General features: G+C 43.3%; 1 protein-coding gene across 6 annotated transcripts in view; it reads right to left on the bottom strand.

Moving 5' to 3' along the window:
- Positions 1-24,229, bottom strand: part of LOC120053956 (C2 domain-containing protein 5-like) — a 55,617-nt gene that overhangs the window by 26,114 nt on the left and 5,274 nt on the right. For 5 of the 6 annotated variants that reach the window (XM_039001288.1, XM_039001289.1, XM_039001290.1 and 2 more), the window contains exons 2-9: positions 16,777-16,885; positions 16,567-16,653; positions 16,244-16,415; positions 15,436-15,531; positions 15,180-15,335; positions 9,214-9,463; positions 1,719-1,876; positions 284-372 (exon numbers count right to left, since the gene is read on the bottom strand). In XM_039001288.1, the coding sequence (XP_038857216.1) occupies positions 284-372; positions 1,719-1,876; positions 9,214-9,463; positions 15,180-15,335; positions 15,436-15,531; positions 16,244-16,415; positions 16,567-16,653; positions 16,777-16,866 (1,098 nt within the window). In that variant the 5' untranslated portion in view covers positions 16,867-16,885. Of the gene's footprint in view, positions 1-283; positions 373-1,718; positions 1,877-9,213; positions 9,464-15,179; positions 15,336-15,435; positions 15,532-16,243; positions 16,416-16,566; positions 16,654-16,776; positions 16,886-24,229 lie in introns of those variants that run through there. The other variant, XM_039001293.1, reaches the window with a different exon arrangement.

The raw sequence follows: 24,229 nt of genomic DNA, 5'->3' as shown, positions 1-24,229 counted from the left end.
GAAGCAGTGCAACTAAAGACTAAAACACCTGAGCAGAACTCAGGCAGGAAAGAGAGGTTTGCTAGAAGCATCCAGAATAAACACTGTGTGTGTGTGTCATACCCTGGTGTTTACAAATATACCAGAGGATGAGGCTCCCTGAGAGGAAGGAGTGGTCAAGAAGATGGAGAGACGGAACATTATTCACTCTAACATAATCATACTTCACCCTCACAAACTCTTCACAATTCACCCTTTCACACAGCTAAATGCAGTGCAGTGTGTGTCCGGTGTGTGTGCTTACCCTCTGCTCCAGAGCTGATTGGGTATGTTGTCTGAGGAGGGTCTTCAGAGGCCCAGCCTCTTTTCCAACGCTGCCCCCACTCCCCATCCCTGATAGGACGAGAGAATAACACTTCACCAATCACATCGCTTCATCACAGAAAGCTGGCATTCGTCGACAACCACAAGTATGTAAGTAGCCTTGCACGAGCCTTAGCTTGTGCGAGCTGGAACACCTCGACAACCATGCAAATCCCAGATGAATAGTGTCCCTTAGACTACTAAGCTAATATCTACATAGCATGTATCATACACCTTTGTTAATGACAACATTCCCATAAATCTACCTGTGAGGATAGAGAAAGTTCACATAGCTGCTTTACTATCCCCTCTGTACACTACAGCATACTACGCCACCATAGAGACTTGCAAATGGGGGTGATTGTGGGGGGTCTGGACATGCCTTAAACCACACATTGGGGTAGAGAAACATGGGCAGGGGGTCACTCCAGGGCAGTTAGTATCGGGGCCAGAGACCAGCAGGATGAACATTTCACCCAGGTTAAGTGGGGTAAAGTTTGAGAGGAGCACATTTATGGCTGTTAGAGGTTGTAGATACAGTTTGTAAAAGGTGTTTTAGTGCTTCATGACTTCTGAACTCTGTGCCCTACCAGAGACTTTAATAAAGACTATTTAAGTGTAACAAGTGTTATAAGGGGTGTTGTTGGGCTTCATGACTCCTGCAGGCTGTTAGTGTTAGAGACAGTTATAGACCTTCATAACCGTCCTACCGGAGGCCGCCAGCATCAGCTCTTCACTGAATGATACAGTCTTTCTCAACACAGACCCCTCTGATTGGACAGAGGGAAGAGGGGGTGGGGTGTAGGCTCTGAGGGCAGACCCAATGCTGCACAGGATTAGCCCAGAGGAAGGAAGGGACGGGGAATCGAAGGAGGGGGTGGGGGAACTGGGACAGAGGAAGACCCCAGGACGAGACACAAACCTCTCTGCAGAGAAAGAGGTGAAGAGAGAGAGAAAGAGAGAGAGGCAGGAGGTAGGGAGACAGAAAACAAGGATAAAAACAAGAAAACAGCAAGAAAAGCAGAAAAGAAAGAGAGAGTGGAGGAGTCACATGATTTGAAATCTGACAGGGAAAAAAAGGAAGGGACATAAAACTCCTTTAGGAAGAAGGGAGTTGGGGAAGAAAGGAAGTGAGGGGGATCAAAGGGTGTATTTCCACCAGTAGGGGGAGCCATGTCCTGTGCGGGTTATTATGTGGTGAACACCAGAACTCTATGGTCAACAGCTGTTGTCAGTGTGATTCTAACAAAATGACTTGAAATAAATCAAAACAATGAACTGGGATAGCAAAATAAACAACACAGTGAGTTTCTGAGTGGGGATGAGGAAAGGTGCAGAGAGGGGAGGAGAGGGTGAGGAGGGTGGTGAGGTCTTACCAATCCTGGGTGTCAGACTGAGGTCTGTGTCTGAGGAGGAGGACTGGCGACTGCATGGCTTGGATGGAGAGAAGGGAGGAGGAGAGGAGGAAGGAAGGGTTCTGAGAGGCGTGGGGGGGCCGGAGAGGGGATGGGGGGGGTCCTCACTGAACACGGGCCTGCCAGGAGAACACACACACCCATCAGTCAGTGTGGGTGTGGTGTGGAGAGATGCTTTGCTGATAGATGTATGTGAAGTGTGTGGAGTGCAAATTACTTGGCCGTGGAACAGAAAGCCAAGCACATGAAGCGTAAGCACAGTGTTTCCCTTAGATTAATTTAGCAGCAGTGGGGGCCACCGCTGCTAAAGCATTGCCGCCACTCCAAAACATCTGACTAAAATAGGTGCTTCAACAAAGTACTGAGTAAAGGGCATGGCCGATTTAATTAGGGCCGATTTCAAGTTTTCATAACAAATCGGTAATCGGCATTTCTGGACACATTTTTGGATTCTAATTAAGTCTATGATTTGATAGAGCAGTCTGACTGAGCGGTGGTAGGCAGCAGCAGGCTCGTAAGCATTCATTCAAACAGCACTTTCCTGCGTTTGCCAGCAGCTCTTCGCTGTGCTTCAAGCATTGTGCGATTTATGACTACAAGCCTATCAACTACCGAGATTAGGCTGGCAATACTATGGTGCCAATAAGAAAATCCAATAGTCAAAGGTATATTAAATACAAATGGTAGAGGGAGAAATAGTCAGATAATTCCTATAATAACTACAACCTAAAACTTCTTCACTGGGAATATTGAAGACTCATGTTAAAAGGAACCACCAGCTTTCATGTTCTGAGCAAGGAACTTAAACGTTAGCTGTTTTACATGGCACATATTGCACGTTTACTTTCTTCTCCAACACTGTGGTTTTGCATTATTATAACCAAATTGAACATGTTTCATTATTTATTTGAGACTAAGTTGATTTTATTTACATATTATATTAAGTTCAAATAAGTGTTCATTGTTCATTCAGTATTGTTGTAATTGTCATCATTACAAATATATATATAAAAATCGTCCGATTAATCGGTATCAGCTTTTTTTGGTCCTCGAAATATCGGTATCGGCGTTGAAAAACCATAATCGGTCGACCTCTAGTCTGAATACTTATGTAAATGTGATATTTAAGTAAAAATAAATAATACATTTTAAAAAATTCTAAAACCTGTTTTTGCTTCGCCATTATGGAGTATTATGTGTAGATTGATGGGGGGGAAAACTATTTAAACAATTGTAAAATAAGGCTGTAACGTAACAAAATGTGGAAAGAGTCAAGGGGTCTGAATAGTTTCCAAATGCACTGTATATATAGTACCAGTCCAAAGTTTGGACACACCTACTCAATTAAGGGTTTTTCTCAAGTTTGACTATTTCTACATTGTAGAACACTAATGAAGACATCAAAACCATGAAATAACACATATGGAATCATGTAGTACCCAAAAATGTGTTAAACAAATCAAAATATATTGTGAATGAGATTCTTCAAAGTAGCCACCCTTTGCCTTGATGACAGGCATTCTCTCAACCAGCCTCATGATGAAAATTCCAATGTGAACAGTTCCTATTTGGGTAAACCAAAATGTTTTTATATGTAGGTATCAGTATTTTGTCTCCCCCATACCCCAACTTCTTATCTTGCCAAATTTTTAAGGAGTTTTGTTTACACACCTCCTTGACGGTATACATTTTCCATACCTGGAATGCATGGATTTTTACAAATTATCTTTGAAAGACAGGGTCCTGAAAAAGGGACGTTTCTTTTTTTGCTGAGTTTACTACAAGGACACCAATAATAAGAAGAGACTGGCTTGGGCCAAGAAACACGAGCAATATGGACATGAGACCAGTGGAAATCTGTCCTTTGGTCCAAAAAAACTCAAATTTGGACTTCAGGTTCCAACCGCCGTGTCTTGGTGAGACACAGAGTAGGTGAACGGAAGATCTCTGCATGTGTGTTTCCCACTGTAATGCATGGGGGGAGGAAGTGTGATGGTGCTTTGCTGGTGACACTGTCTGATTTATTTAGAATTCAAGGCACACTTAACCAGCATGGCTACAACAGCATTCTGCAGTGATACGCCATCCCATCTGGTTTGCGCTTAGTGGGACTATCATTTGTTTTCAACAGGACAATGACCCAAACACACCTCCAGGCTGTGTAAGGGAAATTTGACCAAGAAGGAGAGTGATGGAGTGCTGCATCAGATGACCTGGCCTCCACAATCATCTGACCTCAACCCAATTGAGATGGTTTGGAATAAGTGACAAGGGAAAACATATGTGGGATCTCCTTCAAGACTGTGGGAAAAGCATTTCAGGTGCAGCTGGTTGAAAGAATGCCAAGTATGTGAACATTTTTGTTCTTTTTTAATTTAACCTTTATTTAACCTAGACAAGTCAATTCTTATTTACAATAATGGCCTACACCGGCCAAACCCAGACGACGCTGGGCCAATTGTGCGCCCCCTATGGGACTCCCAATCACGGCCGGTGGTGATACAGCCTGGATCAAGACAAAGGGTGGCTACTTTGAAGAATCTAAAATATATTTTGATTTGTTGAACACTTTTTTTGGTGACTACATGATTCCATGTGTTATTTCACTGTTTTGATGTCTCCACTATTATTCTACAATATAGAAAATAGTAAAAATAAAGAAAAACTCTTGAATGAGTAGGTGTGTACAAACTTTTGACTGGTACTCTGTGTCTGTGTGTCTGTGTGTCTGTGTGTCTGTGTGTCTGTGTGTCTGTGTGTGTGTGTGTGTGTGTGTGTGTGTGTGTGTGTGTGTGTGTGTGTCTGTCTGTCTGTCTGTCTGTCTGTCTGTCTGTCTGTCTGTCTGTCTGTCTGTCTGTCTGTCTGTCTGTCTGTCTGTCTGTCTGTGTGTGTGTGTGTGTGTCTATATATATATAATTTATTTTTAAAAATGGGGGGGGTGTAAACTTTTCAGTGTAAACTTAAATGACTAAAACCAGATAAAGTTTAGAAAGATAATGGACCTATATACACTGAACAAAAATACAAATGCAACAATTTCAAATGTCACGGAGTTAAAGTTCATATAAGGAAATCAGTCAATTTAAATAAATTCATTAGGCCCTAATCTATGGATTTCTGCACTGTCGGAACTACAAGCACAAGCATTTTGCTACACTCGCATTAACATCTGCTAACCTATGTGTATGTGACCAATAAAATTTGATGACTGGGAATATAGATATACACCTGTTGGTTAAAAAAATAAAATAATTAAAAGTAGGGGCGTGGATCAGAAAACCAGTCAGTATCTGGTTCAACCACCATTTGCCTCATGCAGCGCGACACATCTCCTTCACATAGAGTTGATCAGGTTGTTGATTGCGGCCTGTAGAATGTTGTCCCACTCCTCTTCAATGGCTGTGCAAAGTTGCTGGATATTGACGGGAACTGGAACACGCCGTCGTTCGAGTCGATCCAGAGCATTCCAAACATGCTCAATGCCTGCCCATACCATAACCTCACCGCCACCATGAGGCATTCTGTTCACATCAGCAAACCGCTCGCCCACACAACGGTACAGTTGAAACCGGGTTTTATCCTTGAAGAGCACACTTCTCCTGAGTGCCAGTTGCCATTGAAGCATTTGCCCACTGAAGTCTGTTACGACACCGAACTGCAGTTGGGTCAAGATCATGGTGAGGAGGACAAGCACGCAGATGAGCTTCCCTGAGACTGTTTTTGACAGTTTGTGCAGAAATTCTTCAGTTGTGCAAACCCACAATTTCATCAGCTGTCCAGGTGGCTGGTCTCAGACGATCCCACAGGTGAAGAAGCCGGATGTAGAGGTCCTGGGCTAGTTACACTTGGTCTACGGAGGCCAGTAAGATGTACTGCCCAATTCTCTAAAACAAACATCCAATTCTCTGGCAACAGCTCTGGTGGACATTCCTGCAGTTAACATGCCATAATACGCCCTCTCAAAACTTTAGACATCTGTGGCATTGTGTTGTGTGACAAAACTAAACATTTCGAGTGGTCCCAGCACAAGGTTCACCTGTGTAACGAGCATGCCATTTAATCAGTTTCTTGATATTCCACATCTTTCAGGTGGATGGATTATCTTGTCAAAGGAGAATTACTCACTAACAGGGATGTATACAAATTGGTGCACAAAATGTGAGAGAAATAAGCTTTTTGTGCATATGTAACATTTCTGTGATCTGTTATTTCAGCTGATGAAACATGGGACCAACACTTTACATGTAGCGTTGATATTTATATTTAATCATTTATTTTACCCCCTTTTCTCCCCAATTTCGTGGGATCCAATTGGTAGTTACAGTCTTGTCTCATCGTTGCAACTCCCGTACGGACTCAGGAGAGGCGAAGGTCGAGAGCCGTGCGTCTTCCGAAACACAACCCAACCAAGCCGCACTGCTTCTTGACACAATGCCCACTTAAGCTGGAAGCCAGCTGCAACAAGCCCGGCGACCGTGTCAGCGTGCACTGCGCCCGGTCCGCCACAGGAGTCACTAGTGCGCGATGGGACAAGGACATCCCTGCCGGCCAAACCCTCCCCTAGCCAATTGTGCACCGCCCCATGGGTCTCCCGGTCACGTCCGGCTGCGACAGAGCCTGTACTCGAATCCAGAATCTCTAGTGGCACAGCTAGCACTGTGATGCAGTGGCTTAGACCACTGCGCCACTCGGGAGGCCTCGTTGATATTTTTGTTCAGTATATTTTTTTATATATAAGATTATCTTTCAGAACTAACAGTCAGGGAGAAACTAAATTACCAAATTTACATGGCATGGGGCCCCCATTGATTTAGTTATAATGTTTAAGTGACTCAGCATAAGAACACGGCACAAGCCATGGCAAAATGTGTAGAATTGCAGGAAATTTGCTTTAAAACAGCAACAGTTTGTCTCTGCGGCCAAGAGGGCTTCTAAAATCTTGGGTCGGGGACCGCACCATTGGCCACGCCCACTAACACACGTTTGCAACACCCACCACTTAAGCACCATTTTGATCCAGAAAAAAAACTTTACCACCGCTGCTGAAAAAAATTCTACGGAAAACACTGGTAAACAGAAACACAGATACTATATATCCAACTGAGGAGGAAAGCACAGCAGAAACACACACACACAACATGGGCCATACCAACACAACACCAAAGGAATGAGCAGTTTCTTGTAGTGGAATTTTCAATTCACTTCCAGAATAGACTGAATTGAAATGGAATTGAGCCCAACAGGCTCCTGAGTGACTGCGCCTTGGAGACAAATAAAGTTGACTAAACTAAAACTGGACTAAGAGGGGTGCTGAGGAAAGGTGGAAGGGATGGATCTGCTTGGGTGGGTATCTAATGTCTAACAGTGGGAGTGGCTCTGCCTGTAGGGGCTCTATGATTGGCTGAGGGGGACACAGGAAGAGTTTGGGGCTGTGGATGTCACCATCTTCTCATCTAATGGCAAGGAAGAAGGGGCTCTCTGGGTTACTTTTTATTTTAGGAAGGGGGTGGTAATTATCTCTCTCGTTTCTCTGTCCCTTGCTCTTTTGCTCTGGCTTTCCCTTTCCCCCCCTTTACCTCTGTCTCCTTACCTCTCTTTAATAATCTCTCCCTCCCTCTCTATGTACCAGTGAAGACCCATGTAGGAACACAGAAGTTCTGGGACAATATTTCTCTCCCTCAATCCCCTTCTCTCTCTTTCTCACTCTGAATCAGCCTTCCTCTTTCCCTCCCTCCTTCACTCTCCCTCTTTTTCTCTGTCCGTACCAGTGAAGACCAGAGTAGGGACAGAGACAGAGAAGTTCTGGGAGTGGGACAGTCTCTGAGAGCTGCAGGTTGAGTGGACAGGGCTGTTGTGGGTGGAGCGACATCCGTGGGCCAGGGGAGACCTGAACCATTCACCACGCAGAGACGGACAGAGTGGACGAATCCAAACGCACACAGCAAGAGAAGAGCCAATCCGTGTGCAGCAAAGGTAGAGAAGAAGAGAAACACAACACACCACAACATTGCAGCAAAGAAAAATAGAGTACAACAAAAGACAAGACAAAATATGAGGTTCTCTACCCCCTCCTTTTGCATTTTAACATGCACCTACATGCTGTAGCTCCTTTCATCCCTCCCCTCCATCCATTCCCTTTCCATTCCTCTCTGACCGTGCACTAGCAGTAACAAGCTCATGCACAGCCCTCAGACATATAACTCATCTAGAACTCAGTAGAGAACAGAGAGAGAGGGAGGCTGTACAGGGAGGGGGGCTGTGTGTATGTCCCAGATAAGGAATGTAGCCATGTCACATGATTATAATACACAAACACTAGGGCTGGGCAATACAGCCAAAATATCATATCACAATATTTTTTCCAATTTATTTTACGGTATGACTATTTTATGTTTTTGAATAATAAAATAACTTTATATGCTTGATGAGTGGTTAATGACATTAGGGTGGCAACACAAATGAAGTGATTTCAATGGGGCTTTCTCCACTCTGTTTCATACTGTTAAATCCAACCTCAAACTAAAAAACATTTAATCAATTTCAGCATTTCCACACTGTGCCACGCAAGGCAGCATGATACGGGCAAAGAATCTAAGACTAGTTAATTGGTGAACTGTTGGAATCATGGAAATATAATTATTATTGTAATTAAATAGTTGGAATATAGTGGGAAGCACAATGAATACATAGTTGTTTGAACGAATGAATAAGCCAGGGAGGAATTATTGACAGATGACCATAATTGTAATGTTACATTACATGGTTTCTTACCTCATGTAGCTAGCTAGCTAACATATTTATGCTTTGCCTATTCTTCTTTGATTTAGAATATACCGTTGCACAAACAACATGCTTGCTCTGACTGAGTACATTTAGCAAGCTAGCTAGCCCACTAACTAGTGATCAGCATTAGCGGCTAACTCCCTAAGAAATTACAAACTAGCACAGTAAGATACACAAACTAATAGTGTACTTATAGAACGCTTGTGGAAAGTAGCATGTCACCAACATCTTGTTGCATCTATCTGACCATGCAGACTGAACAGCATAAAAGTGCTTGTGACTCAGTGGTCGAGCAACTGCTCTTTCATGTGACAGGGGTCAGAGCTTGGTGTGGAAAGCAGCATGCAGCTGGACGATAGGTGAAAGACGACTCAAGTAGCAAACGGAGCAAACTATAAAAACTGACATCACAAGCCCCAGATTTCCGTATCACATTTAACAACCAAAGTATTGAAATACCATTATAAGAGGGTAAAGAAAAAATCCAAACCGGTCCGTGCATCAATACCGGTATATAGTAAAACACAGTATACCGCCCTGCCCTAAAACAGACCAAAATGTTGAGCTAAAAAAAACACAAACAGGAGTCAGTACAATAGCAGGAGACAGACACTCTCTCCCTCTCTCGCATGCACACACAGGCTCCATGCTCATGCGATTATTCAATACTCACTCTCTGCTGTCCTTGGAAGGAGAGTTGCAGGCATTGGATGCGGGGGCGGTGTTGGGGAGTGTGTGTGTGTTGGTGTGTGTGGTGGTGTTGGGAGCCATCCCAGGGCTGAGTTTGTCCAGAGTGCAGGCGGTGCCGATGGCTCGGACCACCAGACCTGACTCTCCCTCCAGATCAAAGCACTGCAGGTACCCCACCACCGCATTACCACCCATCTCCAACACTTTCAGACCTATCTTCCGCTGCAGCTCACCTACACAAACACAGAAGAAGAGAAGGTTTAATTTAATGGAGTGGCTGCGGTTCTGGATTTTCTGGAAACCTGATTTGTCATGGCTAAGGATACAGAGATTTCTGTTCTTGCACAGGATTTTATTTTACGTAGCTGCTGCTCAGTGCTCCGCTGCCGCTTCCCTGTCCTTGATCGGCAATGAACGCCTTTGTCTGGTGTAGCCTTCAAATTTCCATGCCTCAGTAGGCAATTAAGCATAAGCGCGATTCCATGGTCCTTTTTCAGGAGGGGAGTTAGGCTACATGTTGTACACAAAAAATATGAACATGTTTGTACAAACTCGCAGATTGTTTTTTGCCTCAATGCAAAACTCAAGTGGGGAGTTACATGCAGTCTAATTAGGGATGTAATGTTATTTTTTTATCAACATTGCAAACATTGGCTAAGCAGGATGCAGACAGGCAGTCAAAGTAGTAGTGTTCTTTTTCAGCAACTCTGACTAATGGATACAATACGGCAGCAACTACAAAGATTAGCCTACATCATCACACAAAACGCAGATTGTTTTTGCTCCTATGTGATGTGTAGGGACTGTGTCCTGCTTGTGCACCTGCATTATCAGTTACAACAGTCTGACGGTTGTAGCCTTCATAACGGCCTTGAATGTTCCCTGGGTTTTGATGTAGTATGTATAGGGGTAAGGTGACTAAGCATTAGGACATATGATAAACAGAGTAGCAGTAGTGTATATGATGATTGTACGTGAGTGTGTGTAGAGTCAGTATAAATGTGTATGCATGTTATGTGTGAGCATCAGGTGTGTGCGTATACGCGCGTGCGAGTGAGTGTAGAGTCATGTGAGTTTGCATAGAGACACTAACCCACAAGGGTCAACTCCAATAATCAATGTAGCCATTTAGTTAACTTTTTAGCAGTCTTATGGCTTGGGGATAGAAGCTGTTCAGGAGCCTGTTGGGTGTCAGACTTGATCCACCCGTACCGCTTGCCTTGCGGAAGCAGAGTAACAGTCTATGACTTGGGTGGCTGGAGTCATTCTTCCAGGCCTTCCTTTCACACCGCTTGATATAGAGGTCCTGGATGGCAGGGAACTCGGCCCCAGTGATGTACTGGGCTGTCCGCAACACTCTCTGTAGCGCCATGCGATCGAGGGTGGTGCAGTTGCCATAACAAGTAGCGATCCAGCCAATCAAGATGCTCTCAATGGTGCCGCAGTATAACAATTTTTATTTTTATTTTTTTTCTTTTGTATTTTTTATTTTGTATTTTTTTTCTTATTAATATTTTTTTTATTTTTTTATTTTTTTATTATTTATTTTTTTATCCCCTTTTCTCCCCAATTTTCGTGGTATCCAATCGCTAGTAATTACTATCTTGTCTCATCGCTACAACTCCCGTACGGGCTCGGGAGAGACGAAGGTCGAAAGCCATGCGTCCTCCGAAGCACAACCCAACCAAGCCGCACTGCTTCTTTAACACAGCGCGCCTCCAACCCGGAAGCCAGCCGCACCAATGTGTCGGAGGAAACACCGTGCACCTGGCCCCCTTGGTTAGCACGCACTGCGCCCGGCCCGCCACAGGAGTCGCTGGAGCGCGATGAGACAAGGATATCCCTACCGGCCAAACCCACCCTGACCCGGAAGACGATAGCCCAATTGTGCGTCGCCCCACGGACCTCCCGGTCGCGGCCGGCTGCGACAGAGCCTGGGCGCGAACCCAGAGACTCTGGTGGCGCAGTTAGCACTGCGATGCAGTGCCCTAGACCACTGCGCCACCCGGGAGGCCCAGCAGTATAACATTTTGAGGATATGAGGGCTCATGCCAAACATTTTCAACCTCCTGAGGGGGAAGAGGCGTTGTCGCTCCTTCTTCATGACTGTGTGTGTGAACCATTTTAAGTCCTTAGTAATTTGGACACCGAGGAACTTGAAGCTCTTGACCCGCTCCACTGCAGCCCTGTCAATATGGATGGGAGCGTGCTCACTCACCCCCCCCGTTTCCTGTAGTCCACGATCAGCTCCTTGGTCTTACTGAAGTTGAGGGAGTGGTTGTTGTCCCGGCACCACACTGTCAGGTCACTGACCACCTCCCTGTAGGCGGTCTCATCGTCGCCGGTGATCAGGCCTACCGCCGTTGTGTCGTGCATGGCTACGCAGCCGTGGGAGTACAGGAGGGGACTAAGTACACACCCTTGTGGGGCCCCGGTGTTGAGGGTCAGCATGGCGGAGGTGATGTTGCCTACTCTCACCACCTGGATTCGGCCTGTCAAAGTCCAGGATCCTGTTGCAGAGGGAGATGTTCAGTCCCAAGGTCCTAAGCTTGATGATGGAGTTGATGTGTGCCATAACTAGCCTTTCAAAGCACTTCATGATTACAGATGTGAGTAATACAGAGCGGTAGTTGTTATGGCATGAAGCCTTCGACCTCTTGGAAACAGGAATGATGGTGGTCAGTTTAAGACATGTAGGGATTACAAACTGGGAAAGTGGAAGTTGAAAATGACCGTGAATATGCCTGCCAGCTGTTCTGTGCATGCTCTGAGAACGCCCTGGGATACCGTCTGGCCCGCGGCCTTGCGAGTGTTGACCTGATCAAAGAACTTACTCACGTTGGCCTCGGAGAGCGAGATCAACAAGATGGCGCCGACAGACATGGTCGCCCTGTTTCTAGCTCCTAGCCAACTTTGAATACATTTTTCTATTTGCTCAGAACATTTTTTGCATTATTACCTACAGCCGAAAATAACTTTTGGATATTAGATCGACGGTCACTCACCAGCATTTTTACTAGAAATGTGAATCTCCTGAATTATAATGTTTTACTCCCCCAAGGAGTCCACTCATCACTGGGGCTGCTACAAGACGCCGTCGATGGAGAAGAGGAATAAAGAGTGGGCTTTTCATCCGACTCAGGAGGCGTGCATATTATCCACCGATTCTGAGTATATTACTCGCTAATGTTCAGTCCCTGGACAATAAAGTAGACGAACTCAGGGAGAGGATCTCCTTCCAGAGAGATATCAGGGACTAACATACTAGGCTTGAGCAATATACAGTTTATACCGTGTAAAGGGGTATTTCGAAATACCGATGGTATGAGGGGTTGGGGGTACCCCCGCCTCACGGGAGCTGCGTGCTACACCATTGCTTATAGCTAGCAATAAGTTAAGTATAAGTATAAGAAATCTAAAATGTGTCAAATAAATTATATCTAGCTCAGGGCTCCATCTGTGCATTTAATTTGCTTGCCAAGTGGCTAGATTTCAAGATCAAGCTTCTTGGTTACAGCAGATACATTAAATCACCTCCTGGATCAAGATCCCTGTTGCCTAAATTGTTCTATGTGTAAAAAAAAAAAAAAATAGCACCCCTTGTGTGCACATTCGGTAATACCGTATACCACGGTATAGTACAGCAACAGTATGATAATCATACTATCAGGATATCGGCCCAACCCTATAACATTCTCTTTCACAGAATCATGGCTCACTCCGGATATGCTGTCCCTGTCCATTCAGCCAGCGGGGTTCTCCATACATCATACAGACAGAAAGAAGTTAAGGTGGAGGTGTACGTTTCATGATTAACTACTCATGGTGTGACTCTGGTACCGTACCGGAGCTCAAGTCCTTTTGTTATCCAGATCTGGAATACCCCACCATCAAATGCCAACCGCGTTACCTCCCGAGAGAATCATCTTCGGCCATCGTCACGGCCGTGTATATTCCCCCCAAGCTGACACCACGATGGCGCTCAAAGAACTACACTGGTCTATGTGAAAACTGGAAACTGTATATCCTGAGGCCATATTTATTGTAGCTGGGGACTTAATAAAGGAAATATGAGAAAAACGCTACGGAAATTTTAGCAACAGATCTCCTGTGCTACCCGCTCATCGAGCACTCTTGACCATTGCTACTGCCCCTCCGGGTCGGCTACAAGGCCCGCCTCCATTCTGCTCCTCCCTTCCTATAGGCAGAAATTTAAACAGGAAGTACCCGTGATAAGTATTGTTCAATGTTGGTCTGTCCAATCAAAATATATGCTTCAAGATTGTTTTGATAAAGTGGACTGGGATATGTTCCGGGTTGCCTCAGAATAGTATTTACGTATACAGAGACTTGGTGCCTGAGTTCATCAGGAAGTGCATAGAGGATGTTGTTCCCACTGTGACGATTTTAACTTATCCAAACCAAAACCTGTGGATAGACGGCAGAATTTGCGCAAAACTTAAAGTGCAAACCACAGCATTTAACCACGGCAAGGTGACTGAGAACATGGAAGAGTACAAACAGTCCAGCTATGCCCTCCATGAGACAATCAAACTGGCAAAACGACAGAACAGGGACAAAGTGGAGTTGCAATTCAACGGCTCAGACAAGAGACGTACAGTGCATTTGTAAAGTATTGAGACCACTTGACTTATTCCTCATTTTGTTACAGCCTTATTCTACAATGGATTCAATTATTTTTTCCCCTTATCAATCTACACACAATACCCCATGATAAAGCACAAACAGGTTTGTAGAAATGTTTGCAAATGTGTTAAAAATAAAAATGAAATATCACATTTACATAAGTATTCAGACCCTTTATTGGGTTTGTTGAAGCACCTTTGGCAGCAATTAAAGTCTTCTTGGGTATGACACTACAAGCTTGGCACACCTATATTTGGGGAGTTTCTCCCATTCTTCTGTGCAAATCCTCTCAAGCTCTGTCAGGTTGGATGGGGAGTGTCGCTGCACGGCTGTCCTTCAGGTCTCTCCAGAGATGTTCGATCAGGTTCAAGTCCGGGCTCTGGCTGGGCCACTCAAGGACATTCAGAGACTTGTCCCGAAGCCACTCCTGCTTTGTCTTGGCTGTGTGCTTACGATCGTTGTCCTATTGGAAGGTGAACATTCGCCTCAGGTTGAGATCCTGAGCGCTCTGGAGCAGGTTTTCATCAAGGATCTCTCTGTACTTTGCTCCATTAATCTTTCCCTCGATCCTGACTGGTCTCACAGTCCATGCCGCTGAAAAACATCCCCACAGCATAATGCTTCCACCACCATGTTTCACCGTAGGGATGGTGCCAGGTTTCCTCCAGACGTGACGCTTGGCATTCAGGCCAAAGAGTTCAACCTTTGTTTCATCAGACCAGAGAATCCTTTAAGTGCCTTTTGGCAAACTCCAAGCAGGCCGTCATGTGCATTCTACTGAGGAGTGGCTTTCGTCTGGCCACTCTACCACAAAGGCCTGATTGGTGGAGTGCTGCAGAGATGGTTGTCCTTCTGGAAGATGTGTGCCTTTCCAAATCATGTCCAATCAATTGAATTTACCACAGGTGGAATCCAATCAAGTTGTAGAAACATCAAGGATGATCAATGGAAACAGGATACAGGATTTTCAATAAATTAGCAAAAAGTCCCAAAAACATGTTTTCACTTGGTCATTGTGGGTGAGTGGGTGAGGTAGATGGGTGAGAATAAATGTAATCAATTTTGAATTCAGGCTGTAACACAACAAAATGTGGAATAAGTCAAGGGGTATGAATACTTTCTGAAGACACGAAAATATCCTCAAATAAAAAGGTGACATTCCTGTACTGTCGCCTCATAAAACATTTGATCTCATTCCCAAAATGCTGGAGTATAGAGACCAATTAAACATTTTAGCTTCACTGAACAAATAAAAACACAGGGGAGTGTATATATAGAGTGTTTGATAGTGGTGTTATGTACCAGACATGAGAGAGATGAGTCTCTGTCGGGCCTCGTTAGAAGCTCTGGGGGTTCTGATGCGGTCAATCCACTGGTACTCTGGGTCCTCGTTCACCACCAGCTCCTCAACAAAGCCATGGACCAGCGCCACGCGGTAACACCTCGGGATAGACGTTGCTAACACACAGAGACGTGCATAAACACACACATTATCGTAATTTCTTGTGACTAGACCTCATCTCTACTATAGTACAGCCCCATAGCGAACCAGACTCACTGCAGAAGAATTTGACACCGCAAGAGGACTGTCTGAAGCGGTTCAGGTCATTGAAGAGGTCCACCTTCACCAGAACATTAATCTCCCCTCTGATACCTACAAGAGAGGAGATCAACAGAAACATTACTACCAGTCAGAAACAGCATCTAAACCTAGAAACACCAACTCTTAAATAACACGTTACTGTCCTCTCTGACACCAGGAAGACAGGAACTACATCATCATGACCCAACGGACACAGTTAAAGAACAGCTTTTAGTAAGGCAGTTTTTTTTTACAGCAGAGCAACAACATGCATTTACAGGCTGTTACACAGAGAACTGTGTGTTCCTTTAGAGGCCTGGCTCTATATCTAACAAGTCCAACTGTGGCAATGCACCTTTTGATGGGGAAGTATATGACTGACATCATTAGTGTCAGATGGGGAACTATATAACAGACTCAGTGTATAGCATGGTAGATAGGGAATTCTACAAGATCGTTCCATTTGACTGTGATCACTTTTTGACTTTTGATTTGAACGAAACTTTCCATACAAGATTATTATTTATTTTTTATGTATAAGCTTTTAAATTATATCAAACTCATCCGTAAAAATGTTCCAGTGATGAAGAACTGGATGTCTCATGGTATGGTGTGCAAAATGGGTCAACTTAGAGAACCTCCATCTTCTGAATGTTTTGGCAATGAGGTGAAAAAAGTCACTTTCTGACCATGGGCAAATATATATTGAATGTTTCATACAAATCAAAAGGGGTTAGTCAGAAAGTGAATGAAATCAAATAGAATGACCCTATAAAAAACGCACCGTGTATAGTGTCGTAGATGGGGAACCATCCAGAGATGACAGTAGCAGCCTCGCAGGAGAGCAGAGGGTCGATGTCAATGTAGACCTTCCCTATTGCATCGTTGGCACTGTAAGTGTCATGGTCCAACACTGTGATTTGTAACGGCTCATCCTGCAAGTCCTCATCATCCACCTACAGGAAGGGTGACAAAGTTGAGGAAACAAGGATACAGGACTATCATGTTGACTGTAGCATATTTACACTGTAATCCAATGCCATTCACAAATACCTCCTGCAACTAATTTCACAGAGAAATAAGTCAAGCCATATCCAGACATTTTACCTCAAATTTGAACCACTCTGAGTTCCACTGTGGGTTAAGTGACTTGGGGAAGACGTCCGTTTTGAAAGTTGTGTTGCCAAACTTGACCTGTAAGAACATCAATGAAAAACACAACAAGGCTAGGACTGCAGCACTGGAACACAGTATATACTGTACGTGTTGAAATGGTTGTAGGATTACGTTGACCTGATGTTTTTTCAGGATGCTCACCTCTACAAAGGCATCAGTGAGGTCGCTGGCTCTGTCCATGACAGGTAAGTGGCGCCCTGCCACAATCTTAGCTTTCAGCTTCCCCGGCATGATTCAGCTTTGTCTTAACCTGCAGATGCAAGAATTAAAAGGTAAATAATTTCATTATTATAATGCCTAAGTAAGAGGACGTCTGCACTCTTTTAAGATCCTTATTACTGAAGTGTCTGTTCCAGGTGCGTAGGAGTCAAAATAAGAATACTGGAAGAGATGGAGACCCGCACACTGTCAAAGAAGTGTTTACACAGTGCATAAATGAAAGATGATTTGATGGGCACCATGACATTTTAATAAACATCTTATTTTGCATTCAAGTCCCAGTTTTGGATTTATTCTTTTTTTCGACAGTGCACGGGTCTCCATCTCTTCCATTATTAAAATGCCAACACGTGTACTGTTTACCTGTATTCATCAGACAATGATAAAAGATGAATTAATTAATGAGCTAACAAACCTAAGGTCACACTGCAGTTGTGCTACTAAGAACGCTGACAGTCCTGTTTGGCACTGACATGGGCACGTGGTCATGTGACATAGGTTGCTGACAGTTAAAGAGTAGGAATAACTCGAAAAGTGAGGAGTAAAGAAGTCTCAAGGTATTGCTCACCTGAGGTAGAGTACCTTACGATAAGGTGTAGACCACACTATCTATATTATTCGTAGCCGTCTATTTACCACCACAAACCAATGCTGGCACTAAGACCACACTCAACCAACTCTATAAGGCCATAAGCAAACAAGAAAATGCTCATCCAGAAGCGGCGCTCCTAGTGGCTGGGGACTTTAATGCAGGCAAACTTAAATCAGTTTTACCAGCATGTCACATGTGCAACCAGAGAAAAAATAAAAAAAATAAAACTCTAGACCACCTTTACTCCACACATAGATATGCATACAAAGCTCTCCCCCGCCCTGCATTTGGCAAATCTGACCATAATTCTATCCTCCTGATTCCTGCTCACAAGCTTAAACTAAAGCAGGAAGTACCAGTGACTCTCACAATACGGAAGTGGTCAGATGACGTGGATGCTATGCTACAGGACTGTTTTGATAGCACAGACTGGAATATGTTCCCGGGATTCATCCAATGGCATTGATGAGTATACCACCTCAGTCATCGGCTTCATCAATAAGTGCATCGATGACGTTGTCCCCTCAATGACCGTAAGTACATATCCCAACCAGAAGCCATGGATTACAGGCAACATCTGCAACCAATCTGGACGCTTATAAGAAATCCTGCTATGCCCTCAGACAAACCATAAAACAAGCAAAACTTCAATACAGGATTAAGATTGAATCCTACTACACCAGCTCTGACGTTTGTCGGATGTGGCAAGGCTTGAAAACTATTAAGGACTACAAAGGGAAAGCCAGCCACGAACTGCCCAGTGACGCGAGCCTACCAGACGAGCTAAATGCCTATTATGCTCGCTTCGAGGCAAGCAACACTGAAGCATGCACGAGAGCACCAGCTGTTCTGGACGACTGTGTGATAACACTCTCGGTAGCCGATGTGAGCAAGACCTTTAAACAGGTCAACATTCACAAAGCCACGTGGCCAGACAGATTACCAGGACGTATACTCCGAGCATGTGCTGACCAACTGGTAAGTGTCTTCACTGACATTTTCAACCTCTCCCTGACCGAGTCTGTAATACCTACTTCTTTCAAGCAGACCAAGGAAGTGAAGGTAATCTGCCTAAATGATTACCACCCTGTAGCACTCACGTAGGTAGCTATGAAGTGCTTTGAAAGGCTGGTCATGAATTACATTAACAGCACCCTCCCTGATACCCTAGACCCACTCCAATTCGCATTCCAACCCAACAGATCCACAGATGATGCAATCTCAATTGCACTCCACACTGCCCTTTCCCACCTGGACAAAAGGAACACCTATGGGAGTATGCTGTTCATTGACTACAGCTCAGCGTTCAACACCATAGTGCCCAGGAAGCTCATCACTAAGCTAAGGACCCTGGGACTATATATATATATATATATATATATATATATATATATATATATATATATTTTTTTTTTTTTTTTTAATAATAATGACAATTACAACAATACTGAATGAACACTTATTTTAACTTAATAGAATACAGAAATAAAATCAATTTAGTCTCAAATAAATAATGAAACATGTTCAATTTGGTTTAAATAATGCAAAACCACAGTGTTGGAGAAGAAAGTAAAAGAGCAATATGTGCCATGTAAAACAGCTAACGTTTAAGTTCCTCGCTCAGAACATATGAAAGCTGGTGGTTCCTTTTAACATGAGTCTTCAATATTCCCAGTTAAGAAGTTTTAGGTTGTAGTTATTATGACACGTCGACTATTTCTCTCTATACCATTTGTATTTCATATACCTTTGACTATTGGATGTTCTTATAGGCACTAAAGTATTGCCAGCCTAATCTCGGGAGTTGATAGGCTTGAAGTCATAAACAGCGCTGTGCTTCAAGCATTGCGAAGATTTGCTGGCAAACGCAGGAAAGTGCTGTTTGAATGAATGCTTACGAGCCTGCTCCTGCCTATCACCGCTCAGTCAGACTGCTCTCTCAAATATCAAATCATAGACTTAATTATAATAAACACACAGAAATACGAGCCTTAGGTCATTACTATGGTAAAAACCGGAAACTATAATTTCGAAAACAAAACGTTTATTCTTTCAGTGAAATACGGAACCGTTCCATATTTTATTGAACGGGTGGCAACCCTAAGTCTAAATATTGCTGTTACATTGCACAACCTTCAATGTTATGTCATAATTATGTAAAATTCAGGCAAATTAATTACGGTCTTTGTTAGGAAGAAATGGTCTTCACACAGATCGCAACGAGCCAGGCGGCCCAAAGCGCTGCATATACCCTGACTCTGCTTGCACTGAACGCAAGAGAAGTGACACAATTTCTCTGGTTAATATTGCCTGCTAACATTAACTTTTTTTAACCTAATATGCAGGTTTAAAAATACATACTTGTGTATTGATTTTAAGAAAGGCATTTATGTTTATGGTTAGGTACATTGGTGCAACGATTGTGCTTTCTTCGCAAATGCGCTTTTGTTCGCGAAGATGAAGTAGGCTGTGATTCGATGATAAATTAACAGGAACTGCATTGATTATATGCAACGCAGGACAAGCTAGTTAAACTAGTAATATCATAAACCATGTGTAGTTAACTAGTGATTATGTTAAGATAGTTTTTTTATAAGATAAGTTTAATGCTAGCCAGCAACTTACCTAGGCTACTTGCTGCACTCGCGTAACAGGCGGTCAGCCTGCCACGCAGTCTCCTCGTGGATTGCAATGTAATCGGCGCCCAAAAATGACGATTACCGATTGTTATGAAAACTTTAAATCGGCCATGCCGATTAATCGATCAACCTCTAGACACAACAGTGGTAGGCCTGATCACTGATCACCAACCTCTCCCTCAGTGTGAGCAAGACAAAGGAGCTGATCGTGGACTACAGGAAAAGGCGGGCCGAACAAGCCCCCATTAACATCACCGTCGCTGTAGTGGAGCGGGTCGAGAGTTAAGTTCCTTGGTGTCCACATCACCAACGAACTATCATGGTCCAAACACACCAAGACAAAACATTTTGCCCCTCAGGAGACTGAAAAGATTTGGCATGAGTCCCCCAGATCTTCAAAAAATGTCTACAGCTGCACCATCAACAGCATCCTGACCGCATCACCGCCTGGTATGGCAACTGCTCGGCATCTGACCATAAGGCGCTACCGAGGGTAGTGCGTACGGCCCAATACATCACTGGGGCCAAGCTTCCTGCCATCCAGGACCTACATAATAGGTGGTGTCAGAGGAAAGCCCATAAAATTGTCAGAGACTCCAGTCGCCCAAGTCATAGACCATTTTCTCTCTGCCTCCGCATGGCAAGCGGTACCGGAGCGCCAAGTCCAAGACGAAAAAGGCTCCTTAACAGCTTCTACCTCCAAGCCATAAGACTGCTGAACAATTAATCAAATGGCCACCAGGCTATTTACATTGACATAACATTTTATTTCATTTGTAACTTTGCATTGGGACTTTTGACTTGTATACTAATGCAAAACTATATGTTACATGTAGTTAAGTTTATGCTACCCACCCTTTAAGACCGATAAGTAGGGTGTCCACACACTCCGCTCAGAATGGGTGAAAAGGCGCTTTGGTGATGACATATCACTTCCTTATGTTATAAAACATTTTACCAAGACAAATATGATTATTAATGTTGTGAATTGTTCAGTGGGGTCTATGTCTAACATATCATTAAGATAATATCCAAAGGTTTAGATTCCGTAAGCTAATACATCCGATAATAGGCACCAAGCTCTGTTGACAGCAGTACAGGTTTCGCGTAACAACCTTTGAGAACTTTATATTTTGTGGTCGTCGTCGTCTTTGAAGTTATTTCTGCAGGGTCGCAACGAGCTGAATTAAAGGTAAAATACTTTGAAAATAAAAAGCTTGGTATACGCTAGAGATGTAACGATTCACCTATACACATCGGTCCCTGATTAAAATGTTTAAGTGACTGCATCGGTCCACAGAGCCCAAAATCTATCTAAATGAAGCATGCATCAACAGGTTCAAACGTTATGAATTGTTTTGCTCATATTAACGTTTTGCTCATATTACTTTCCTTCTACCTTCCGAAAATACCTAATCTTAACCTGTTTGGCCTGCAGGGGCAGTATTGAGTAGCCTGGATAAAAGGTGCCCATTTCAAACGGCCTCGTACTCAATTCTTGCTCGTACAATATGCATATTATTATTACTATTGGATAGAAAACACTCTCTAGTTTCTAAAACCGTTTGAATTATATCTGTGAGTAAAACAGAACTCATTTTGCAGCAAACTTCCTGACAGGAAGTGGAAAATCTGAAATCGATGCTCTGTTCTAGGGCCTGCCTATAAATGTCCTTGATATTTATTAGAATACATGCACTTCATACGTCTTCCACTAGATGTCGACAGGCAGTGAGAGAAGAAATGGAGTGTATAACATGATCTGAGGTCGAATAAAAGCTCTTTGTATGACGTGTCACCAGTTTCCTGTTTTCTGGAGAGCGCGTGAAGGGACCTGGTTTTGCCTTCTGATAAGCTGTCGTTATAGACGACTAATATCTCCGGCTTTGATTTTATTTGATACATGTGACAATATCATCGTAAAGTATGTTTTTTCAATATAGTTTTATTAGATTATTGAAATTTATTCGGGACGTTAGGCGTGTTGCGTTGTGTGCCTTTGTTCAGGAAGGAGAGCTTCGCGCTACTTTGCTAGCTTTCCGTGCTAATTGACTGGAGAAGAGGACATTCTAAATCCAAACAACGATTGTTCTGGACAAAGGACCCCTTGTACAACATTCTGATGGAAGATCGTCAAAAGTAGGACCCATTTTATGATGCTATTTCATATATCTGTCGAACATGTTGTACTAGTAGTTTGCGCCCAGATTTTGGGCACGCTCTCGCCATAACGTAAACTGCATATCGTAATGAAGTTATTTTTAGAATTCTAACACGGCGATTGCATTAAGAACTAGTGTATCTATCATTTCCTATACAACATGTATTTTTTAGTAACGTTTATGAATAGTTATTTGGTCAGAATAGTTGAGTGTCATAAAAATATCCGCACATTCTGGGAAAAAGATGCTACGTTAGCACAATGTATAACCACTGATTTCAGCTCTAAATATGCACATTTTCGAACAAAACATAAGTGTATGTATAACCTGATGTTATAGGACTGTCATCTGATGAAGCTTATCAAGGTTAGTCAAAAATTATATATATTTTGCTGGTTTGTTACGATCGCTAACTTTTGCTGCTGGGGAATGGCTTGTGTTTCTGGCTATTGTGGTAAGCTAATATAATGCTATATTGTGTTTTCGCTGTAAAACACTTAAGAAATCGGAAATATTGGCTGGAATCACAAGATGCCTGTCTTTCATTTGCTGTACACCATGTATTTTTCAGAAATGTTTTATGATGAGTATTTAGGTATTTCACGTTGGTGTCTGTAATTACTCTGGCTGCTTCGGTGCCATTTCTGACGGTAGCTGTGATGGTAGCTACAATGTAAAACTGATTTATAGCTCAAATATGCACATTTTTCGAACAAAACATAGATTTATTGAATAACATGTTATAAGACTGTCATCTGATGAAGTTGTTTCTTGGTTAGTTTGGTTGGTTCTTGGTTAGTTAGGTTGGTTTTGTGCATGCTACCTGTGCTGTGAAAAATGTCTGTCCTTTTTTGTATTTGGTGGTGAGCTAACATAAATATACGTGGTGTTTCCGCTGTAAAACATTTTAAAAATCGGACATGTTGGCTGTATTCACAAGATGTTTATCTTTCAAATGCTGTATTGGACTTGTTAATGTATGAAAGTTAAATATTTCTAAAAAATATATTTTGAATTTCGCGCCCTGCACTTGAGCTGGCTGTTGTCATAAGTGTACCGACCTCGGGCTTGCAGCCAGAAGAAGTTTTAAGTGACAACTGATGTGTCCTCTCCTTCAGTATCGAACTAAGCATGTAACGGTTGACATATTGATCTACAAGTAATGTTGCATGCCTAACAACCCCCAGGCAATATCAGCGGTGCGGAGCACCGGCGGAGAAACAATCTTCGGCAAAATCATTCGCTAGGAAATTCCTGCAAAAATATTAATTCGCTCGCGCGCTGTGCCCGGCGGCGTGGCACCTTCAGCACTCATATGCTAAAAACAGCTTACGCAATATTAGGCTTTATTTATACTGAACAAAAATATAAAACAACATGTAAAGTGTTGGTCCTATGTTTCATAAGCTGACATAAAAGATCCCAGTTCCGAGTTAGTTATTTTGAGCGCGACAGAAATCATGCTGGATTGACAGCATGGCCAATGTTGAATGTTAATCATTTTAAGCTTGGAAAAGAGACCCTTAAACCCAGAATTGGGACCACACAGCCACTCCACTGAATAGCAGGCTAGTGATCCCAGGCTGTATCACAACCGGCCGTGATCGGGAGTCCCATAGGATGGCGCACAATTGGTCCAGCGTCGTCCGGGTTAGGCCGTCATTGGAAATAAGAATTTGTTCTAGGGATGCACGATATAATTGGTGAACATATCGGAAACGGACAATATTAGCAATAAATGCCAACATCGGTATCGGCCCGATGTCTAGTGTAACGCCGATGTGCAAAACCGATGTCAACGCTGACATGCATACATATACAACGTAGGTACATGACGTAATGACGCCACGTAAAATTTTGCGCTACACATGCAACACAGCATTCCTAACCTAGCCCATAATGTATGCTGTGTGGATCGAGCAGTCAACAAGTTGAGCAGTCATTTGAACGAGTAAGGAAATTTCAGCGAGACAACTCAAAGG

This window comes from Salvelinus namaycush, chromosome 9 (assembly GCF_016432855.1).
Source record: "Salvelinus namaycush isolate Seneca chromosome 9, SaNama_1.0, whole genome shotgun sequence".
NCBI lineage: Eukaryota > Metazoa > Chordata > Actinopteri > Salmoniformes > Salmonidae > Salvelinus > Salvelinus namaycush.
This window is presented reverse-complemented; position numbering and strand designations above follow the sequence as displayed.